General features: G+C 39.8%; 4 protein-coding genes across 6 annotated transcripts in view; 3 read left to right on the plus strand and 1 right to left on the minus strand.

The window, feature by feature from the left end:
• The window catches only part of LOC126803270 (phragmoplastin DRP1E-like), a 40,830-nt gene that overhangs the window by 13,246 nt on the left and 5,252 nt on the right, over window positions 1-22,332 (plus strand). The window contains exon 16 of one of the 3 annotated variants that reach the window (XM_050531061.1): window positions 18,541-18,780. The exons of 1 other annotated variant lie outside the window; for it this stretch is intronic. In XM_050531061.1, the coding sequence (XP_050387018.1) occupies window positions 18,541-18,567 (27 nt within the window). In that variant the 3' untranslated portion in view covers window positions 18,568-18,780. Of the gene's footprint in view, window positions 1-11,754; window positions 11,810-18,540; window positions 18,781-22,332 lie in introns of those variants that run through there. One more of the 3 variants, XM_050531058.1, reaches the window with a different exon arrangement.
• Window positions 8,545-11,782, plus strand: LOC126803271 (uncharacterized). The gene is made up of 2 exons (XM_050531062.1): window positions 8,545-9,986; window positions 11,653-11,782. Exon 1 carries the CDS (start codon window positions 8,702-8,704, stop codon window positions 9,983-9,985), a length of 1,284 nt encoding a protein of 427 aa, XP_050387019.1. The 5' UTR covers window positions 8,545-8,701; the 3' UTR covers window position 9,986; window positions 11,653-11,782.
• On the plus strand, window positions 13,822-18,534 carry LOC126803269 (putative disease resistance protein At1g50180). Its single transcript, XM_050531056.1, is given in 6 exon segments — window positions 13,822-14,413; window positions 14,416-14,916; window positions 15,067-16,926; window positions 17,058-17,189; window positions 17,816-17,995; window positions 18,381-18,534. Coding segments are annotated over 4 exon segments (2,970 nt in total). The 5' UTR covers window positions 13,822-13,854; the 3' UTR covers window positions 17,108-17,189; window positions 17,816-17,995; window positions 18,381-18,534.
• On the minus strand, window positions 19,330-20,303 carry LOC126802543 (haloacid dehalogenase-like hydrolase domain-containing protein Sgpp). The gene is made up of 3 exons (XM_050530188.1): window positions 20,218-20,303; window positions 19,640-19,856; window positions 19,330-19,542 (listed from the first exon to the last, which is right to left on the minus strand). The coding sequence occupies exons 1-3, from the start codon at window positions 20,301-20,303 to the stop codon at window positions 19,363-19,365; spliced, it is 483 nt and encodes a 160-aa protein (XP_050386145.1). The 3' UTR covers window positions 19,330-19,362.

Below are 22,332 nucleotides of genomic sequence, written 5' to 3' on the forward strand. Positions count from 1 at the left end.
CAACTCTTCTCTTGGTTAATTAGTGATCATGTCATTTGTATGAACAACTTATTTTCATTTTTTTCGCTATAATGAGAGGTATACGTGTTTATGTACAAATATACATGATGGAGATGTATTGCTTCTAAAAGAGTTAACCTCTTTAATTTTAAAAAAAAATATCCACAAGCTTAAATATCACAGTCCCCATAATCAGTAATTCTTGAAAGACCACTTAAGGATTTACCTTGATGAGACAAACGAAATATAAATTGTTCTCTAAAGTAGATAAATTTTCAATTATAGGAGAACATAGACAGAAATTAAAGTATATCTTTAAAGATAGAAGATAATCAAAATGATGAATTACATTTGCTAGCACTGATCGGGGGCGTTCGTAGTGACTGAGGGGGTCCAAGACCAAGAAGTGAGGTGAGTTATTTATCAGCCAAAAATCATAGTATAAATTGTGACTTTAGGTTACACTTCATTCAACAGAAGGTAGAAGGATCGATCTCTCAACGGTACCACGAGAAATATAAAAGCAAGTCTGTAAGAAATTAGGAGTACGTGTATAGGCGGTTATGGATGCAATTGTTTTGGGAATGGTGATTATGATGAGCTTGCTTATGCTTGTTCTTGCTCGATATCAAGTTGACAACACCGTTTATCCAAACGATGGTGAAGCCTCATCGTTGTTGGTTAAATCGGAAACTAATCCAAAAGATGATGAAGTGTTTGATCGTGTTTTCACCAATAATGGTGAGGCTTCATCATCACTACTGGCTACGTCCAAACCCAATCCAGATGATGGAGTATCTGATCGTGTTTTCTCCAACAAAGGTGAACTTTCATCATCATCACTGGCTAATGACACTAATGACAAGAAGGAGATGGTTCTTCCAAACAGCAATGTCGGTTTCGGTTTAGCAGCAAAATGTTTTTCCAAGTGTTCATTCCATTGCGTGGGACATCTGTTCCATTACAATAAGTGTTTTAACAATTGCTTTGCGGACTGCGAGATTTCAAGTTTGCCTCTACCTCCTCCACTACCTCCTACTGTAGATTAATTTTCTGGTTAATTGCTAAGGATTATTATTATTGTTATCTTTGCTGCAAATTTAATTTCTAAATAATAAAAATATTTATACTCGATTTCGGTTGTTATGTTATTAATTAGGTTCTTACGATTTTTCAATGATGATATATTTCTCAGTAAATCACTACAATTGGGTTCACAGCAATCAGTTCTTGGTAATTAAAATGATGAATTCACTACGAGATACAAAACAAGTCTTTAATTAAAAAAGGGTGTGTAGGCAGTTCTGGATGCAAGTGTTTTGACTTTTTGAGGATGGTGATTTTGTTGAGCAAGCCTATGTTTCTTCTTAGTCGCTCGATATCATGTTGTACATATAGACGACGCCTTCAATTTATACAGAAAATGAAGCATACGATCGTGTTTTCTCCAATGATATGCATGGCGAGACCTGGATCATCATCGCCATTGCTTGATTCCAATACTAATCCCAGAGATGAAGCGATCAATCGTGCTTTCTCTATCAATGGTGAGGTCATCGATAATCATCACTATTGGCTAAGTTCCAAAACATGAAGCATCTGATCGTGTTTTAATTTCCCCTACAAGGGTGAACTTCAATCTATAATGAGAACAAGGTTTAAATTGGCCTTGTTTTAATTTTGTTGTCCTAATTGTATTAATTAGCTGTCTTGTCTTCTAGTTCAGCTTAGCTAAATTATGTTGTATTGTATGCTGTGTCGCCTTGTTCATTAGACCAGCTGCACGTGTCCCTCCATAGTTGGTCAGTCTCCACTATATATTGTAAGAGATGTAGTAGTTAAGGTTGTATCTAATGCAGCCTCTTCATTATTCAAGAATATCAAATTCAGGTTTCTCTCTAAAATCTCCATATTCATAAAAACTATTATGGTACCAGAGCCTAGGTTTCAGATCTGAGGACTCATATCTAGAAAATCATTCAATCAGTTTATGTTGCAATTCAATTTATTTCATATTATCTCCCAGCTAGATATGAAATCAATGATATTTTCAAATATGTGATTCTCAAGCATATTATCATATTATCTCCTATTATTAAGCATTGTTAATCTTCTGCTGCTAGTATCAGTCCTTAATTAGAAGCTATTACTGGTTGTTGTTGAAAGTTGATATCTTTTTCCTCAGATCTATTTACTTATGTATTATCTCGCATAAATCTAGCGTATACCTGCTTGAAAGTTGCCTTTATTCTACTATCTGAATCAGATCTGTTTACTTTTTAAGTTCAAGTGCTGACTGATTGAGTCAAGATGAGCAATCCTGCCCTTCCTGCTGGTTCTGGCCAGTGTGCTAGTCTTTCCAACACTGCTGTATTCTTGCCTAACATTATGCTTGATGAGACGAACTATCCCTCATGGGTGTTTAGGGTTGAGAACTTTCTTGCTGGTTTGAACCTTTTAGGGCATGTTGATGGTTCATATCCATGTCATGAACCTACCATGTTGGGTGAAGATGGAGTCACCATCATCCCTAACCAGGAACACCTCAACTGGAAATTTCAGGATAGGAATGCCATGAACCTAGTTGGTCAAACCCTAGCACCTGTTGTTGCAAGGGCTGTTGTTGGTAGCAAGACATCAAAGGAGATGTGGGAGAGTCTAAGGTACAAGTTTGCTGACCCTACTCGTCAGAACATCCTGCAACTGAAGTCTAACCTTCAAAACATAAGAAAGGGAGGTGATGATATTGAGACTTACCAGGACAAGATTAAGGTGGCTCGTGATGCCTTAACTACTGTGGGTGTTACAGTTGATGATGAGACATTATTGTGACTGTGCTAAGAGGTCTACCTGCTGAGTATGCAGCCATAAAGACTGTAATTAGAGCTCAAGTAAGTTGTTCTCTTCCAATGCTCAAGACACTCCTCAAAGGTGCTGAGGCAGACATTGAGGCTGAGAGTCAGGCCTCCAGTCCTTTCTCGGCAATGGTGGCTCAGGGAAACCCAAACTCTTCAACTTGAAGCATTTCTCATACTGTTGTTTCAAGCTCCTCAACCTCAAATGCCCTCGCAATCACCCCTTCTACAACTCAGACATTTGTTGTGGCTCCTCCCACACACTCTCATGCTCCAAGTGTGCCTCCTGACTTTGCTCCTATTAATCATACTCAGGTCTACCCTCAACAAGCAGAAACTCACACTCAACAAGCTTTTGTGTATGTGCCTGCACAGTGGTTCAATGGAAACATGCAGTACCCAGCTCAGTTCTCTGGCTTCTTTGCTGGGAGAAACAACAACAATAGACCTTTCTACAATGCAGGTCAAATGTTTAACAACAATGGAGGCAACATGAACTTTGGAGGTTATAACAATGGCGGAGGAAATGGTGGTCAAGGCAACAACAGGAACAACTCTCTTACATGTCAGATTTGTGATAGGGTAGGCCATGGTGCTAGAACTTGCAACTCTCTTTCGATGCAAGGTGGAAACTATCAGAACTTCGGCAACAACAATGGACAAGGTGGGAACTTTGGTGGTTGTGTGTACTGTGGAAGGAGGAATCACAAAGTTGAGACATGTTATTTTCTCTTTGGCTTTCCTGACCAACAACGTCAAGGCGATAACAACAACCAAGGTGTTACAGTTATGCTTGCTGCCACCTCCAACTCTCCACAATACTGGCTAGCTGACACTGGGGCTACCAACCACATGACAAGCTCTTCTCAAGTGATTGAAAATGTCACTCCATACTCTGCCACTGACACAGTGTAAATTGGTAATGGATCTTAACTTTCTATCACTCACACAGGTGACACAAAGCTTGGCTCACTGAAATTGAACAATGTGTTGATAATTCCTGGCCTTGCAGCACACCTCTTATCCATTTACCAATTGTGCAAACAGAATAATTATTTAGTATGGTTTGATGAATTTATGTGTGTTGTTCATAACAAGGAGTTGGGCAGAGTTCTCTACAAGGGGCTGAGTAATCAAGGGTTGTATCCCATACCATTTGAGTTGCCACAAGTCAAGAATTCTGGAGAGAGATCTATAGCAGCATGGCCTTCTTCATCAAGTCAACCTTTTGGTTATGTTGGGAAGATTGTCAAGCACAACTTATGGCACCAAAGGTTTGGGCACCCCTCAAGTGAAGTAGTTAAGATTATGTTAAATAAATGTAATATTCGTAGTTTGAGGATTCGGAACAATTCTTTTGTGAGCCATTTTTATTGGGGAAGTTTAAGAAATTTCCATTCCCAAAGTCTCAAAACAGATGCCAGGTACCCTTTGAACTTGTGCATTCTGATGTTTGGGGCGTTGCACCTTATATTTCAATTGATGGCTACAAGTATTTTGTGCTATTCATAGATGACTGCTCCAGGTTTACTTGGATATTTCTTATGAAAAACAAATCAGAAGTTTTGAGTTACTTTAAGTCTTTATGTGCCCTAGTATCAACTCAGTTCTCTCGTAAGATTAAATGTCTTAGAAGTGATGGAGGTGGTGAATACATGGGGCTAAAGTTCAAAGAGTTTTTGAGTGAAAATGGTATTGCTCATCAGGTCTCCTGCCCCTATACCCCAGAGCAAAATGGGGTATCTGAGAGGAAGAATAGACACATTAGAGAGACAGTTGTGACCTTACTTCAACAAGCCTCCATGCCTCCTATGTTTTGGTATCATGCTTGTGCTTGTGCTACATTTTTAATCAACAGGATGCCTACTAAAAATCTTGATATGAAGTCTCCCTACGAAAAGTTGTATAATGCCATTCCTCCTGTTGACCTTCTAAGGGTATTTGGATGTTGTTGCTACCCTCTCTTGTTAAATGGAAGTAATAAACTTCAACCCAAAACAGTGATGTGTGTCTTTGTGGGGTTTGTAGCTTGATATAAGGGGTACATATGCTATTGCCCGGGCACTAGAAAGTATATTATCTCAAGACACGTTTTCTTTGATGAGGGTATTTTCCCATATGCCAAACCCAGTGACAAGTCTCAATCAGTGAGCTCCTCTATCAATGCAACTCAAATGGGAACACAGCTTGTAGCTCCATACTTAACTCAATATTATACTCAGCCCTCTGCCTCAACCTCCTTGTCTCCAACTACTTCATGTGCAAGTCCTCTCAATCAGGTCAGTCATACAGGTAACCCTTGTGACCTTCCAGTTAATAGCAGTAACCATGCTATGCCTATTGCTACTTCTCATTCTCAATGCAGTGATCATGACAATGCCTCTGTGGATCCAGTACAAGCAAATGAATGTGATAACCAGCTAGTACTGTTTTCTAATAATGATCCCACCATTACTGTGAATAGTGAACAAAATGTGAGTTCACATGAGCATCCATTTGACTCTTCAGTTAACACCGAGATCCACTTTCAAGAGGAGCAAGGTGACATCTCTGTACAAACGCAACCTGGAGCTGGATCAATCTCTCTAGTTCTTGAATGTAACAAGTCTATACCTACTCATCAAGTTTCAGAGGCCAATATCCTTCATCCAATTGAAGGATTAACTGCTGATCCGGATAATACTCACTCAATGCTGACAAGGAGCAAGAGAGGAATAGTCAAAAAGAAGTGTCTCTTGTCCATTATGGCAAATACATCCTCAAATCCAATGGAAGTTGAACCTAACAATTATAAAAATGCTCTACTGGAACCAGTGTGGAAACAAGCTATGATAGAAGAATATAATGCCTTGATAAAGCAGAACACATGGACATTAGTACCACTTCCTCCTGGCAAAAATCTTGTCTCCTGCAAATGGTTGTTTAAAATCAAGAGGAATACAGATGGCTCTATTGCTCGATACAAGGCCAGGCTAGTTGCTAGAGGCTTTAGTCAAGAGTATGGCATTGATTATGATGAAACATTCTCTCGAGTTGTGAGACACACTACTGTGAGACTAATCCTTGCTCTACCAGCTCAACATGGGTGGAAACTTCACCAATTTGATGTCAAAAATGCCTTTCTCCATGGCTCCTTAACTGAAGAGGTATACATATCTCAACCGGGTGGCTTTGAACAACAACCTACCTCACATGTTTGCAGACTCAACAAGTCTCTCCATGGTCTAAAGCAAGCTCCAAGAGCATGGAATGAAAAGTTCACATCTTTTCTGCCCTCTCTAGGCTTTAAACCATCTGATGCTGATCCAAGCTTGTTTGTCCTAATCTCTGGAAGCTCAAAAGTGTACTTGCTCCTATACGTTGATGACATTATCATCACAGGAAATAGTGAAAATCTTATTGGTAAAGTGAAGAGTTCTTTACAAGCAGAGTTTGACATGACTGATCTAGGTCCTCTACGCTTTTTCTTGGGGCTGGAAATAAAATATATGAAGAATGGAGATGTCTTTGTCTCTCAGCAAAAGTATGCCTCAGAGGTAATTCATAAAACCGGTCTTGATAGTTGTCATTCTCAAATAACTCCTTGTCAATCATGTCTAAAACTTATCAAGGACATGGGACAACAACTTGACAAGCAAGACAGTGCTCACTTTAGGAGCATAGTGGGATGCCTTCAGTACCTAACCTTTACACGGCCATACATTGCCTACAGTGTAAACTCAGTGTGCCAATTCATGCATTGTCCAACAGATACTCATCTCATTGCAGCCAAAAGGATATTGCGATACATCAAAGATACTCTTGATTATGGCATATGGTTCAGGAGGGGTCAAACCACCAAGAAGTTCTCTCTCAATCCTATTCAAATGGATGCCTACTGTGATGCAGACTGGGCTGGTGACCCCAATGATCGAAAATCAACAACTGGATTTGTTATTCTCCTTGAAGGTACTCATGTGTCATGGTGCAGCAAGAAGCAAACTGCAGTATCAAGATCCTCAATTGAAGCAGAATACAGGTCTATGGCTGACACCACATCTGAGGTAAAATGGTTGCTACATCTCATGCAAGACTTGCACATTGAAGTTCTAGACAAGCCTACTCTTCATTGTGACAACATATCTGCTCTGGCCCTTGCCACCAATCCCGTCTTTCACTCTAAACTGAAACATATTGAGGTTGACATTCACTTTACAAGGGACCAAGTTAAAGCAGGGACCATCAAGCTAAAGTTCGTTGGATCAAAAGAGCAACTAGCCGACCTCTTCACTAAAGGCCTCTGCTCACCTCAACATCGCTACCTATGTGACAACTTGAAGCTTGTTTCCCACCTTCAAGCTGAGGAGGGGTATTATGAGAACAAGGTTTAAATTGGCCTTGTCTTAATTTTGTTGTCCTAATTGTATTAATTAGTTGCATTGTCTTCTAGTTCAACTTAGCTAGATTATGTTGTATTGCATGTTGTGTCGCCTTGTTCATTAGACCAATTGCACGTGTCCCTCCATAGTTGGTCAGTCCCCACTATATATTGTAAGAGATATAGTAGTTAGGGTTGTATCTGATGCAGCCTCTTCATTATTCAAGAATATCAAATTCAGGTTTCTCTCTAAAATCTCCATATTCATAAAAACTATTACCATCATCGTCGCTGTTTTATTTTGATTCTAATTATTGTAATTAATTAGCTGGTTCTAGCTTCCGAACAATATCTCGATCAAATGCAACATCAAAGATTGAAAATGTTTAGCCAGGTTAACCTTCTAATGCATATATACCTCATATCTTCTAATACAACAAAAGAAACAAATTTGCCGACCACCTTTTTGACCACCCTCATGCCCACCCACCTAGATGAAAGCCACGTATGAGAAGTTCTTATATATACTATATATAGTATATAGTATATACAGTACTTATATATAAACTTATATAAACGTCTTATATACTATATACAATATACTTTTATTTAGTCATTAGTCTATATACTTAACGAGTTTTTTTCATGTATAGAAGTAGACTTTTACTGCTATGCTTTTAGTCTACTACTTTCATGTGTTTTGTCTACATATTTATCCAGTCTTTTTATGTCTAGCAGTAGATATTTTAAGAAAATATAAGCGTTTTTATATTTACAGTCTACTTCTATTTGGTCATTTTTCTACATACACTACAAAAAAAAAATTAGTTAGCCACGACAAATGACCAAGGCAAGAATTTGTCATCGCCACTGGTCCAAATTTTGCGACGACATTCATGCCATCGCTAATTTTGCGGCGGTTGCGTCCTACCGTAGCAATTGTTAAAACACTTTTGCATTTTAGGTCTACTAATGTTTGTGTGTTGTGTGTACATGGTTAACGTTACATTTACATGTCTTTATAGTAGGCTTTCTGGATTTTGTCTTCATGTTTAACAAGTCATTTGCACGTTTTAAAATAGGCTTTTTGGATAATTGTTCTTGAGCTTGATGTTATGATTTCACCATACTATCTTCATTTGCTTAGTCATTTTCGAGAAAATTATTGAGCATGTGTTACCTTCCATTCCTTTTTCTGGGTTGGCTTAATATCCACTCAATCCTTTGATTTCAATCGGTTTTGTGCTAATCGGGTCGGAATCGAACACAAACCTGTTCTGACGAATCAAACTAGATTGCTATAGCAGGTACGCAAATGAGTGTGGTACTGATATCACTTGGTACCGAAGGTGATCCCTTAAAAAAAAGAGTAAAATTTTCGCAGCGAAGTCGCCAAGACCGTATAAAGCGTAAATCCAGCACCTCCGGAACCAACGAGGACTCCAGTCTGTCTCTCTCTCTCTCTCTGAGTCAAACCCACACCACCAAAATGGACCTGCACCCGAATCACACCACCTCCTCCCCAACCTCCTCCGCCTCCTCCGCCGCCACCAACCCCCCAAACCCCAACCCCCGACCCATCTCCGACGAAGACCCAATGCACTCGTGGTGGGAATCCATCTCCAAAGCCCGGTCCCGCATCCACTCCCTCGCCACTCTCCTCCCTCCTTCTCTCTCCTCCCCTCTCTCCTCCCTCGCCGACTCCGACCGCCCCGCCCTCTCCCTCCTCTCCTCCCCCGACTCCTACTCCGCCGTCTCCGCCTCCCTCTCCGCCCCTCTCTCCGGCTCCGGATCCGACCCCCTCTGCCACTGGCTCTACGACACCTTCCTCTCCTCCGACCCCCATCTACGACTCGTCGTTTTCTCCTTCCTCCCTCTCCTCTCCGGCCTCTACCTCTCCCGCGTCCACTCTCTCTCCTCCCACTCCCTCGCCGGCTTCGAGGCCGTCCTCCTCGCCCTCTACGCCGCCGAGACCAAGTCCCGCAACGGCAAGCCCCTCGTCGTCTCCATCCCCGACCTCTCCCAGCCCTCTCTCTACCACATTCCGCCGCGCAGCCCCAAATCGAGCTTTTCCGGCTCCAATTCCGGTAATGCACAGTCTTTCGGGGTCCTGTCGCCGCCGCTGGAGCCCCAGGCCGCCGTCAAGTCAACCAAACGGTCCTGCATTGTCGGAGTTGCCCTGGATTCTTACTACAAGCACATTTCGCAGATGCCGGCCTGGTCCAAGATTGACTTCTGCAGGTTCCTGGCTTCTTGGGCCGGCGGCGACGATTGCTCCTGTCAGCGGCAATTCGACTGTGAGCCGGAGATTGCTGGGTTCTTGGAGGCTGGTAATGAGAATGGGAGCGAGATTGAGGTGGAGGAGGAGGATGGTGATGTGGCCGAGGAGATGGGGCAGCTGAGAATCGAGCCGAATGGGAGCAGCAATGGAGTCGGTCATGTGGAGGAGGAGGAGGAGTCAAAGGGGGCGAGGATTCCGTTGCCGTGGGAGATTGTGCAGCCGGCGCTGCGGATATTGGGGCATTGTTTGTTGGGGCCGTTGAGTTCTCAGGAGGTTAAGGATGCTGCTTCTGTTGCGGTGAGGAGATTGTATGCCAGGGCTTCTCATGATTTGGAGTCCAAGACGATTTTAGCCACCCAGAGTCTCATTCGGCTTGATAACAGGGGAAGGGAGGCAGCCAAGGCTGCTGCAGCTGCTGGTGCTAATTCATCCTCGAATGTCAACACGCCGAGCAAAGCTAAAAAACCTGAAGTCCTTTTGGTCTCCAAGTAATGTGAGTAGTGATTTGGTTTGTATGGTTTTTGGATTTTGCAAATTGCTGGTAGTGGATGTTGTATAGGATATAGCTACTTATTCAACAGTTGATAGATGCTAGAAGTGACGAATGTTATTCCATTAAAGGTTTTTTTTTTGGTGTGATTATGCATTCAACTTGTTTGAGCGGGTTATTGATTTTCTTTGGACTTTACCATTCTGTAGTAGTACTTCTATGCAGTATACTATTTTTTTGTTGGGATTGCACTCTGATCACTTGATTGTATACCGATTGTAAGGCCTAGTTCAATCTAACAATGAATGTAGTTGCCATTCAGTTCCATGTGATCTGATTCTTTGACGCTTAATTCTTTTGTGTTCTTTTTCTTGCATTGTTACTTCCAGTTACACCCTGCATTATGTTTCTCCTGCACTCTATATAATCTGGAACTTCCTTAATCATCTGGATTGTGTGCCTTAAGATTACTGTAACATATTGGTTGATTTTATACCTACTTCGTTACCTGTATGTGAGATGATGAGTTCTAGAAACTTTGAGGGGTGAGGCCGTGAGGTTTCTTTTATCTTGATATTTTGATTATTTACCACACAGCTGGATAGTTGGGTACTGTTGAAGTCCCTCCCAAGTCCTTTGCAATTGTGTATCGTTTTAAGCCTCTTTGTTAGTATTGTTATATCCCCTAGATCAGTGCTCCCCTGTCATTGATGTTGAGCTGGTCTAATTAAAGTAAAGAATAAAATTATAAGTATAAATATAGTTTAAAAGCTCAAACACACCAGAGATGGAATTAATTTAACATCAAATTCTTGGTTTATTGTGAAACCTTAGTTTTATTAAGATCAAAGGTATGAAAGCAAAATACACATTATGCTTTTCTAACTAACTTGGTCCTGCATAAAACTCTACGAAACAGCTTTACTTGTGTATTTCCATAATCCTAGAATTCTGTGTTACGGTAACCTTTAATGGTCACTATATTAAACTACTTCCAGAATTGTAGTTCCAGTCCTACTTCTCTATATGTTTGTATACCAAATTAACAATGCTTACTGAACATGATGGTTCCATTTTTGTAATGTAGTACACTGCCCTTTGAAGGTGGTGTGTTCACTACAACGAATTTCCTCTTTTGCAACAAGTTGGATATGCAAGGACTTAGAAGTTCCTTACAATTGATGAGTTTGTGCAGTTCCTTACAATTGATGAGTTTGTGCAAAGAGTATTGCATATCCTTGCAATTGATTTTCAGATTTGGAAAGAATATGATATATCGTTGTGTTGAGTGTTTTTGGATCTAAAAATGGACTAATTCCTTGTAATTCCTTGTAAAAATGGACTAATTCCTTGTAAATCCCCTTGCATTGTACTGTCAGCTCTGTAGGGACCTCAATAAAAAATGCAATGACTCTAGCTATTTCCTTGCCCGACCCTTATTATCAAGCTTGATTTGACTGCTCTTTTAATCTGCTGATGTTATCTGGTATCCAGCCATTCAGTGGTTCAAGATAGTGAATACTACTATTAGAATCAGGGCATAGGTTATTCCGCCTAACGCCTATCAAGCATAACTTTCAATAATATTCTCATGTTTTGATTTTTTGGTTTGGGCTAGCTTTGTATTTATTCTGGTTTAGGTTAATGGTTGCATTGGCTTGTGTTTCAGGGTAAGTAGTTGGGTCAACTGCTTGACGAAGACCCGGCATTGATGGAGAGGAGGCTGCAGTGCGCTAAGAGGCTTGAATTATACAAGTCAGCTAGCGATGAGGTGGACTCTGTATCATGGGTCCGCTGAGACTAGTTGTTTTTGGATATCATGATAGTTTCTGCTACAGAGGTTTTTCTGTTTCATCTGATTATGTTGTCGACCCAAGTTCTCATGCTTTGGGATGGGGTGGTGTACTCTTGTTTAATTGTTTGATTATATTTGCTGTGTATTGATCTTTTGTATATCTGTAGAACGTATGTAATGTATTCTTTCATAGTATTATCAGGTTGATGTTGCATAGCTTATGTACTTGCTTCATCCCTTTGCACCCTTTTCTTGCACATAGCTTAATGTTGCATAGCTTGGTATTCCCAAGTTTTTTTGTGCGTGCCACGGCAAATTCAGTGTTAGCAAACTTGTTCCTATTTCTCAACATTGCGTGGTGCTCCAATTGCTCCATGCCTTGGTAAATTTGCTCCACGAGGTGATCGATTCAGTGTCAGATTTCTTCTGGGGGAAAATGAAGTTGGTCTCTCTGGTTTGCGCATCTAACTATTCCGCCATTCCGGTTAAAAGGCTCTTAATTTCGCCTTCCTTTTCTTTTTCTTGATCAGAGCAAGTAAAAAGTACCACCCCAGCAACCAAAGCCTGTTTTGCCAACCTATGCGCTGCTGTGTTGCCGTATCTAATATCATAGATAGTTCACTCGACTGATTCAAAGGTTGAAGACATCTAATATTATCTAGCTCCCTCAACAGAGTTCCAGGTCCGCTCTGGGATTTACTATGATGGAGCCACGTTCCACTTCTAAGTGATAGAACCCTACATCTCTACATATGTTGTGACCAAGATGGATAGCAAGTGCTTCCAGCGCGACAATAGAAGGGTTTCCAGGCAGCTCCTAGTACCCTGCAAACATCCATGCCAACCTCAGCCTTCTTCTGTTTAAATTTCTATTGTCTATTGCTGCATGAGTATTCAACTTCACACAGTTGCTGCCTTGCTGGCCTCCATCTTACATGCAGCCCTATTCTGTTGTGCATCTTTGGTCACAAGACCACCGTTCGTTTGTACTCCCTCGAAGTGACATGGCCATTTTTTCGCATTCCAATCCCGCAGGATTTGTTTACCCTCCTCCACACTTGTTCCAACTTTTCCACAACAACCAACATATATCACTAAACAACTCAAGGGCATGAATATATTAAGGAAGTTTCTGACTTTCTGCCAAATGCTCTAACAGCCAAAACCAAAGCCAGTGCAGTCTGCATCAACCAAATCCCAAGTAAGATAGAACATGGCGGCATTTGAGTACACTCACATAAAGCTCATAAAAGTTTCCTCCACAAGCTACGAATTGTCATGAATTCTTTCAATACCATAAAAGCATGCATCCTCACTACCCTAGCTAGGTGCATTCTCCCTCTATTACTTAACATAATAAGCACCATAACAGACGCTGAACTCTTTTAGGAACTTCGCAATGGCAATCCATGGATAAGTGTTGCCCAACTTTGTTACAAAACATATAATCCATTAGAACGTGGCCTAAGGTAGCTCACTTTATGTTCTTGGGCTTTTTCAGATGGCTAAACACTTACGGCAGCTCAGTCCTGCTTCCCCAAGTTCTTGGCTGCAGAAAGCAGCCATACCTATATGCCTCTCTCTTCCTGCTATGTTTCACTTTCTTTCTTCTAAATTTTACTGTAACGGTGTAATTTCTACTTCATGTTTTGGTCTAGGATGTGTTGTGTTTACATTTTAATTTATGGTTAGCTTGACTCTTATGTTTTGTACTGATAATATTACAACCATGCATGACTATAGACTAGGTGACAAAACTATCATCTTATAATCATCACCTAACAAAAAAATTTAGAATTGGTTGATCATGTGAAGATATGAATTTATAAAAATCAATTGGAGGTAGATGATTGATTACAAAGTATGAGCACGTTACGATAACAAGTTCATTGAATGAGTGGAAATAGACAGATTCCAGTTGCTATTCCGACAGTGACCATTTGCAGCCGCCCCACCTTTCTGTCTTATCTTCAGCTATTCGGAAGAATCTTTGCATATAGAAGAGCTTTGCTGTCCATCTATCCCGAAGAAGATTAAGTTCACCAATTCGAGAGAGAGAGGGAGAGAGAGAGAGAGATGGCTGAAGCTGTTGTTGCAATTGTGACTGAAGGGATCAAGCCCCTCGGAGAGTTAATCATTCAGCAAGCGAAATTCTTGAGTGGAGTTGGCTACCAAATTGAGCTTGCGCAGATTGAGCTACACTTGATCCGGGGATTTTTAAAAGACGCAGATACGAGGCAACAAGATGAAGAAGTGGTGCGCATTTGGGTTAAACTAATTAGAGATGCTGCTTATGACTTGGAGGATGTCATTGAATCTTTTGCCTTGAAAGTGGCTATCAGGAGGAGGAGAGGAGCTGGTACTGTGAAGATTGTTCTCAAAAGGTTTGGCTGCATCTTTCAGGAAGGAGTTCATCGATACAAGATCGGGTCCGAAATTGAGGATATTATGACCAAACTCTCTCATCTGAGGTCGAGTTTGCAAAGTTATAACATCAGGCAAACAAGTGACTCGGAAAGAGCTGAAGCTTTTAAGAGGCGACGAGATCGGAGGCTAACATATGGTCATGAAGTTGATAGTCATATTGTCGGGTTGGAGGAAAACACTGATAAACTGGTGAAGGAGTTGGTGAGGGAAGAAAGAGTCACCTTGTTGTTTCCATTTGGGGGATGGGCGGCTCCGGAAAAACCACTCTTGCAAAACAGGTTTTTCAACAACCTGAAATTAAGCGTCATTTTGATTGTGTTGCTTGGGTCTGTATATCTCAACAATGGGAAGGAAAAGATGTACTGGAAGATATTTTAGTTAAACTGACTTCTCCAACTACCGAGGGAAGGGAAGAAATCTCCAAAATGAAAAAGGATCAAATAGCACAGGAGGTTTGTAGAATCCAACGAGAAAAGAGATGTCTGGTGATTCTTGATGACATATGGACTCAAGAGGCTTGGAGTTCGATAAAAGCTGGATTCCCAATCAATGAAGAAACGGAGAGCCGGATGTTACTCACTACTCGCAAGAAAGAAGTTGCCTCATCACTGGCATCCGGAAATGATCATCTGCACCAACCCCGACCACTGGATGGAAACCAAAGCTGGGAACTATTTGAAAAGATTGCTATATCTGGAAGAGACAAAACAGGTATACCTAACTAAACTTCTATCTATACTTAATTTTCTAGCTTAACAACTAATGGCTAAATAATTTCCCTCTTTTTTTTTTTTGGGAAATGAAATAATCTCCCTCTTACTGAGTCTGGAAACTAATATGATAATTTGGTTTCTTTTCCAGACTCGGTTATTTATGCAAAGAAAAAAGAAATAGGAGAGAAGATGCTTGTGCATTGCTCAGGTCTGCCATTAGCGATCCGTGTGCTCGCCGGGTTTCTAAGTAGACGAGAGAAAGTTGAGGAGTGGGAGTTAGTAAGTGGAAGTGTGGATAAATACATAATGAGAGGCACAAATGTCCTTGAAAGAGATAACACAGGTCAAGATTCTGGTGTAGCAGGTGTCTTGGCATTGAGTTACGATGATTTACCATCTCAGTTAAAGTTATGCTTTCTGTACTTGGCCCAGTTTCCTGAGGATCGTGAGATACCGGTTAAACAATTGATTCAATTATGGATTGCAGAAGGGTTTATAACTTCAACATCAGATATACATGGCTCAGTTGAAATAATGGAGGATGAAGCATATAGTTGGCTAGTTGAACTGGTAGAAAGATCCATGGTTCAAGTGGCAAACTACGGTTTGAGCGGGAAGGTGAAAACATGTCGTCTTCATGATCTTATGCGAGACTTGTGCTTGCAAAAGGCAAAAGAGGAAAATTTTCTGGATGTTGTTGACTTTTCTGTGGGCATGGTATCCAGTACAAGACTAAACGGTAAGTTTCGAAGACTTGCCATTTATTTGATCAGTGAACTTAAACAGGAGGAGTTCAGTAGTAGGGTTGGAAGAGATGACCGCATTAGGTCCATGTTATGTTTTAGCCCTGGGAGCTTTGGGAGTATCTTGAACAAAAAAGTAATGCGATCAATATTCAATGACTTCAAATTGCTTAGAGTCTTGAAGTTTGAAAACATTCTTTGCTCTGTGATGAAGTTACCAAAAACAATTGGGGATCTAGTCCATTTGAGGTTTCTGAGTTTCAAAAATAGTATATTTGATGAGGTGCCATCATCAGTATCTAATTTGGTACTTTTGCAAACTCTAGACTTACGTTATTATTGGGTTGGGAATTCCAAAATCAGATGTGTGTTTTGTAATATGGAGCAACTGAGGCATTTGTATCTACCTCGTAATTTTTCGGAGGTTAAGAAAGAGTCACTATCAAGGCTGTGTAATTTGCAGACGTTGGTGAATATATCACTTGACAGGTGTGATTTGAATGATTTTGTTGAGTTAACCAAGCTCAGAAAACTTGGCATGCTTGCATCAAAATCTAGTCAGTGGGAAGAATTGAATGACGTGTTGATATCAAGAAATGTGACATATCAGCATCTTCAGTCGTTATCGTTATCTGTGAGGTCAGAGGATACTAATATCGTTAAAGCAAGAGATATAGTATTAAGGTGTCCTTATCTCTACAAGCTGCGACTGCGTGGGATAATGAGAGAGCTACCAAGAGAGCTCCTGGGCTATCCAAACCTCACCAAGATAACACTCCAATTTACAGATCTGAAGGACGACCAGATAGAAATACTGGAGAAGCTGCCCAAGTTAAGGGTGCTTTACCTCGGGGCTAATTCTATCAGATCAGAAAGAATGGTTTTCTCTCAAGGAGGCTTTCCTCATCTGGAATCTCTTACCCTGTGGAGTTTGGATTCCTTGAAGGAGTGGAAGGTGGAGAGAGGAGCCATGCCTTGTCTTCACAGATTGAACATTCATTACTGCGAGAAACTGGTGGAATGTCCGGATGGGCTTCAGGATATTAAAACCCTCAAGGAACTCACGATTAACAGCATGCCCAGAAGATTCTGCAGTAGGGTTGGGGAAGGAGGAGAAGATTTCTACAAGATCAAACATGTGCCGTCTCTTATTATCACAAATATTCATGAAGACGATGAGCGAGAAAAGGAGGAAGCAGCGGGCGCGTCTCAAATAGTTTCGGGTCAAGCTGGTGACATCTCTCATCAAGAATCAACTGTGGACGGTATGTGACTAATTGACTCAATCCTAATATAACCTTTTGTACATGTTTTGTGATTAAATCTTGAAATCGTGTCATAACATTGTCTAACTTTGATTTATATATTCCTGCTGCTATTTCTTGATTATGAGCAGCTCCTCCTGCTGAGAATACAGACGAAATTCAAGCTTCCTCCCACTCCTAATCTCCCTTGTTAACTCCCTACAAGCTGCTGCTGTCATCAATACTTGGGTCACCATAAGACCTTCGCAACTTCAGTCACACAGGTATGTCTCTTTCTGGTTTCTTTTTGTCTAAATCTATATATCACGGTATAATCTACTACTTTAGCTTTTGATTTTGGAGTGAGTTATGTTTACTTGTAATTTCTGATCAGCTTCAGTCTTCATATTGAAACTTTATACTGATAATGATACAACTCTGGCTATCCATTTTAGGACTATTTTATCGTCGTTTGAAGTGTAAAAAAGAAGAATATTGTATAGAGGATCAAGTATAAGATAAGTTTTATTTGTTCTATGCATATATACTTTAGTTGATCATGTAGAAGCAACTATTATTACCCACGTGTGAATATAATTTTGCAGTCATGTTTTATAATTTTTGAGATGAAGAATTAATTTAAAGGAAAAGGTTATGAAGCTTTGTAGTGCTTGAGAGACAGTGACACAACTGCTGGCAGTTTGAGACTACGTAGTTTCAGATTGTGATTTTGAGTTTTTGACATAGCGTTGCCACAGTTTAAGAACAAAATTTAGACAGAAAATGAAATGGGAAGAGCTTACTATAAGTAGAACTGTAGAAGGAAGCGAGGTCATGACTCTGACATGAAACTATTTAATGTGGTAAAAATAGTGTTGTTCATCAATTAACTGTTGTTTCTTGTTACCAGATTTATGTATTTTCCCTGAAGAACCAAAAATTGGTGTCAAGTGTCAAGACAATTAAATATTACATCAAACTCTTCGCTCCGGATACGGACAAAACCATCGTGGTTGTTCCACAAAATCTCACTTCTTTTGCAAAGTGCCTCATAAGTGATATGAGATCACTGAACTTGGAGATTTTCCAGGTGAAGTTTTGAACTGCTTAATTTATTGTTTGAATTGACTGTTCTTAAAAGTGATTATCCTCTTTTAACCCCCGTGTCAGAAACACGCAGACAATAAGTAGACAATTCTATAGTGAATAGCCTGCTTTGTTTATTTGTCTTCCATGACAATTGATGTGATCAATTGCTTAGTAGTAGATGTGGTATTGCAGTTCTGATGAGAAGGTTTCATGCTAAATTAGATATATATAACCATGTGATGCGTTATGCGTAGATTCTATTTAGGGGCCCAACCAGCAATAGTTGTATCTGAACTTGAGCTGATGAAAACAAATGACAGTTGCATATATCTGGCCTCTTTTTATAGAAGAAAGTTCTTCTGAATCTGTTGACTGTATTGGTTCAGAAGGGACAAGTGTTGGTTCAAGAGCACGTTCTAGTTCCTGAGCAAAGGGATCTTGATTGTGAGGAAAAGAAGACTGCTGGAGGCAGTACTGTGGAAGAAACACAGGTCACTGTCCTAAACAAATGCTATGATATTTGTATACAAGTCAGCTAGCGATGAGGTGGACTCTGTATCATGGATCCGCTGAGACTAGTTTCTGAATATCTTGATAGTTTCTGCTACAGAGGTTTTTCTTTTCATCTGATTATGTTGTTGACCCAAGTTCTCATGCTTTGGGACGGGGTGGTGTACTTTGTTTAATTGTTTGTTTGTATTTGCTGTGTATTGATCTTTTGTTTATCTGTCAAACGTATGTAATGTACTCTTTCATAGTATTATCAGGTTGATGTTGCATAGCTTATGTACTTGCTTCATCCCCTTCCACCCTTTTCTTGCACATAGCTAAATGTTGCATAGCTTGGTATTCCCAAATTTTCTTGTGCTTGCCACGGCAAATTCAGTGTTGGCAAACTTGTTCCGATTTCTGGATTTCATGGTTGCAACTTGTATGAATAGGAACTATCCAAGTGATATTTAACTTGGTTTAAGAATTGATAGCACCCTACTTCTGAGCTTCCGGCGCGTCAATAGAAGGTTTTCCAGGCAGCTTCTACGGCCCTGCAAACATCCGCTAACCCCAGCCTTCTTCTGTTTAAATTTTAATGTCAATTGCTGCATCAGTATTCAACTTCACAGTTGGTGGCCTCCATCTTACATTCGGCCCTATTCTGTTTTGCATCTTTGGTCACAAGACAGAATAGGATGTATGAGGAGTACTATGCAATACTTTTACCTTAATTTCAGAGTGGATTACATTTTTATAGGTCAAGGACTCAACGTTCCATATCCTACGATGTAACATTGTAACTACAAAACAATACAATGCATGTACAAAAGCATAGTTCAAACTAGAAATTTACTGTGGGTTCGTCCTTTGTTTACTTTACTGTATGACTGCTCTATTCTCTAACTCTTCCAGTGCTTCCCACAACTTTGAGTCACCAAAATCTTTAATAACAAAAGAAGCTCCAGCATCTAGCAGTAAACTTTCAGGGTTCCTTGTGCCTAGACCCACCACCGGCATTCCAGCTGCCACTCCAGCTTTTACCCCAGAGGCAGAATCCTTCACAAGCAAATACAAAACAAAGAGTGTATACGTATATCAAAGTTTTACATTATGATATATAGATGTGGATGCAAAGCAGTCATAGTATGCAAACCTCAAAGACGAAAGCATGTTTGTGTGAGACATTAGGTGCTTGAAGAGTTTTCAAGTAAGGGTCAGGAAATGGTTTTGCTCGTTCACATTCATTTGCAATAACAAAAACTTCAAAGAAACTCGAGAGGTTCAGTGCTGATACTAATAGCTCCCCATTTGGTCTTGGTGCATTTGTCACTGCAGCTCGTTTCAAGCCTTGGTTTTCAATCCATTTGGTCCTGAAATATTGTAGCTACTGAACACCATTTTGATGCACCAGATGTATTTGTGGCCCCTTGGTCGCTATGAATGAAACAGAACTGTTCTTGTCTTTACTATTTTTCTCTAGTTCACTAATTGGGCCTATCAAGTATCAACAAAGTAAGTTACATTTGACAAAACTGCAATCACAACTAACTGAATATGACGTACACTAGGAATCTGAGACAAAATATCGTGGAGGGTTTAAGATACAAATAAGGACATGGAAAACCACTGCAGTTAGTGCTTATTCTCCTACATGATATTGCTGGTCTCCCTAAGCCTAGACTGAAATGTAGTAAACTTATTATCCAGTCTTTTGACGCCTCATGAGCTTACATGATATTGCTAGTCTCACACAATTTTCCATTTTTGAGTTTTTTCACTTCAAACCCAAACTGGGCCTTAACTGTCAGTGTTGACATTTACTGTTGAAGAAGTGTGTGTATCTGGTTTATAAGATAGTTAGATAAGAATTCACGTCGCTAATTCATCATTTTGCAAAATATATATAGTGCCAGGAGTGTATTCATTCTCAATGCATCAGAAGGAACACAATCTGTTCCATGGAAGGGAGTGAGTAGCTTTGCTAAGATGAGATCACACAAAGCTTCTTGAACTGTCCCTTATATTTCCAACAAAATTGTATATATCCCACTTCTGAGGTCTACAATTCTGCTGATATGCATGCTTCAATTTTCTCTGTTTTCTAACTTTTAAGTATGACTTTGCAGTGACTAATGTAAATGTTCCAAATATGTTGAATACAAATCTATACAGAAATCCAATGATTTTAAGTATTACTTCAATTTGACTCTACATATTCTCTCTCTCCAAAGCTGTAATCAAATTACCCTAATGACATGCTAGATTTGCTAGATATGATTTAATAACAGACATTTGATCTAGGAATATAGCCACCCACCACAGAAAACCTTTACTAGTGTAAATACATGGTCTGGGCAAGTGGGCATTACTCGAATTAACAGTGGTCTTCTCATACGAATTAGATATCTGGAAATTCAAACGGACTCATCCAAATGATCCAATCATGCCGATTACGAGTTTATTCTTTCCTACGTATGATTTTTCTTCCTAAACTTGTATCATTGTAATCATCAATCCATAGAACGAATCAAATTGCATATCATATTAGATGCATTAATAGTGTTGATGGGTACCAATCAAATTTCCATGAAGAAGAAACAACAATCAGTGCTATTAAGAATCCATGTTTTTTCAATTTGACAAATGTGAATGGACAAAATATAAATGAAGTAGTTATGTACATACCTGTTAAGTGGGGGAGAGTCTGATGAAATGGATATCCTGGTAAGAAAGGTGGAGGCTCGTTTAGTGAAGTTTGGTGTCTGCAAATGGGTTTTGGGGAAGTGGTGGGGAGGAGGTGGTGGTGATACTGAAGAAGCTGAGGTAGAGCTACCATTACTATGGAAATATGAAGCAATCTGAGAACTAACAAGCTTATGTTTTTGTTAGGGGTGGGAGTTGGTACCGAAAAAATGGTACCTAAACCGACCGTCCCGTACCGAATATCGATGGGTCGGTACGAATCGGTAAAATATCTTTATTCCGTACCGAATTTAATACTGAAATTTTATAAACGGTACGGTTCGGTATATCTATAATTCGTACCGAATGTATAAAATACATTAAATATATGTATTTATAATATTTTTTTTAGTTTTTTAAGTCTAAATTGTACTTTTAAAGACTTTCAATATTAATTTACATTAACTAATAGATATAAATACATGTAAAAGTGTACAATTTTACCGAACCGAACCCCAAATCGATATGTACGGGTTCAGTTCGGTATTAAGTTTCAAATTTACGATCCCAAACCGAAATTGAAACCGAATAAATTATCGGTATCGGTATCGGCCGAATCCCGAACTGAACCGTACTGGTCCCAACCCTAGTTTTTGTTGTGTGCCTACCAAATTGAATGGTTCATTTGTGTTTCTGGTATCTCTGTGACTGGCATATACCTTGTCCCTAGTAGGAGTGGGCACGGGACGGAGCTCTTCACACGTCTCATCCCACTCTTTTGAATCGGGACGGGATCGGGACAAGACGAGGGTTTTTAAGAATGCAACTCATAATTATCCCGGTTGGGACGAGACGAGACAAATCTCACCTTCTTATAAAGTTAAATAAAAACATATATTTTTACTTTTTCATTAACAAAATAACATTCAATAATGAAATTTTAACAAAAACAAAGCATATTATGTTCAAAATATCATAATTTACCATTATTATTTGAGTTGATATAATTTTGAAGTTATTAAGAACATAAATTAATTTCATTTTGATACAAATATATAAGAATTTTTAAGTTTTCATTAAAAATAGGACGAGACGGGAGAAACAGAATATAAATTATTCGTCCAACGTCTTATCCCACTATTATGGAATGAGACAAGATCGGAA

The sequence above is a fragment of the Argentina anserina genome, chromosome 7 (genome assembly GCF_933775445.1).
Source record: "Argentina anserina chromosome 7, drPotAnse1.1, whole genome shotgun sequence".
Classification (NCBI taxonomy): Eukaryota; Viridiplantae; Streptophyta; class Magnoliopsida; order Rosales; family Rosaceae; genus Argentina; species Argentina anserina.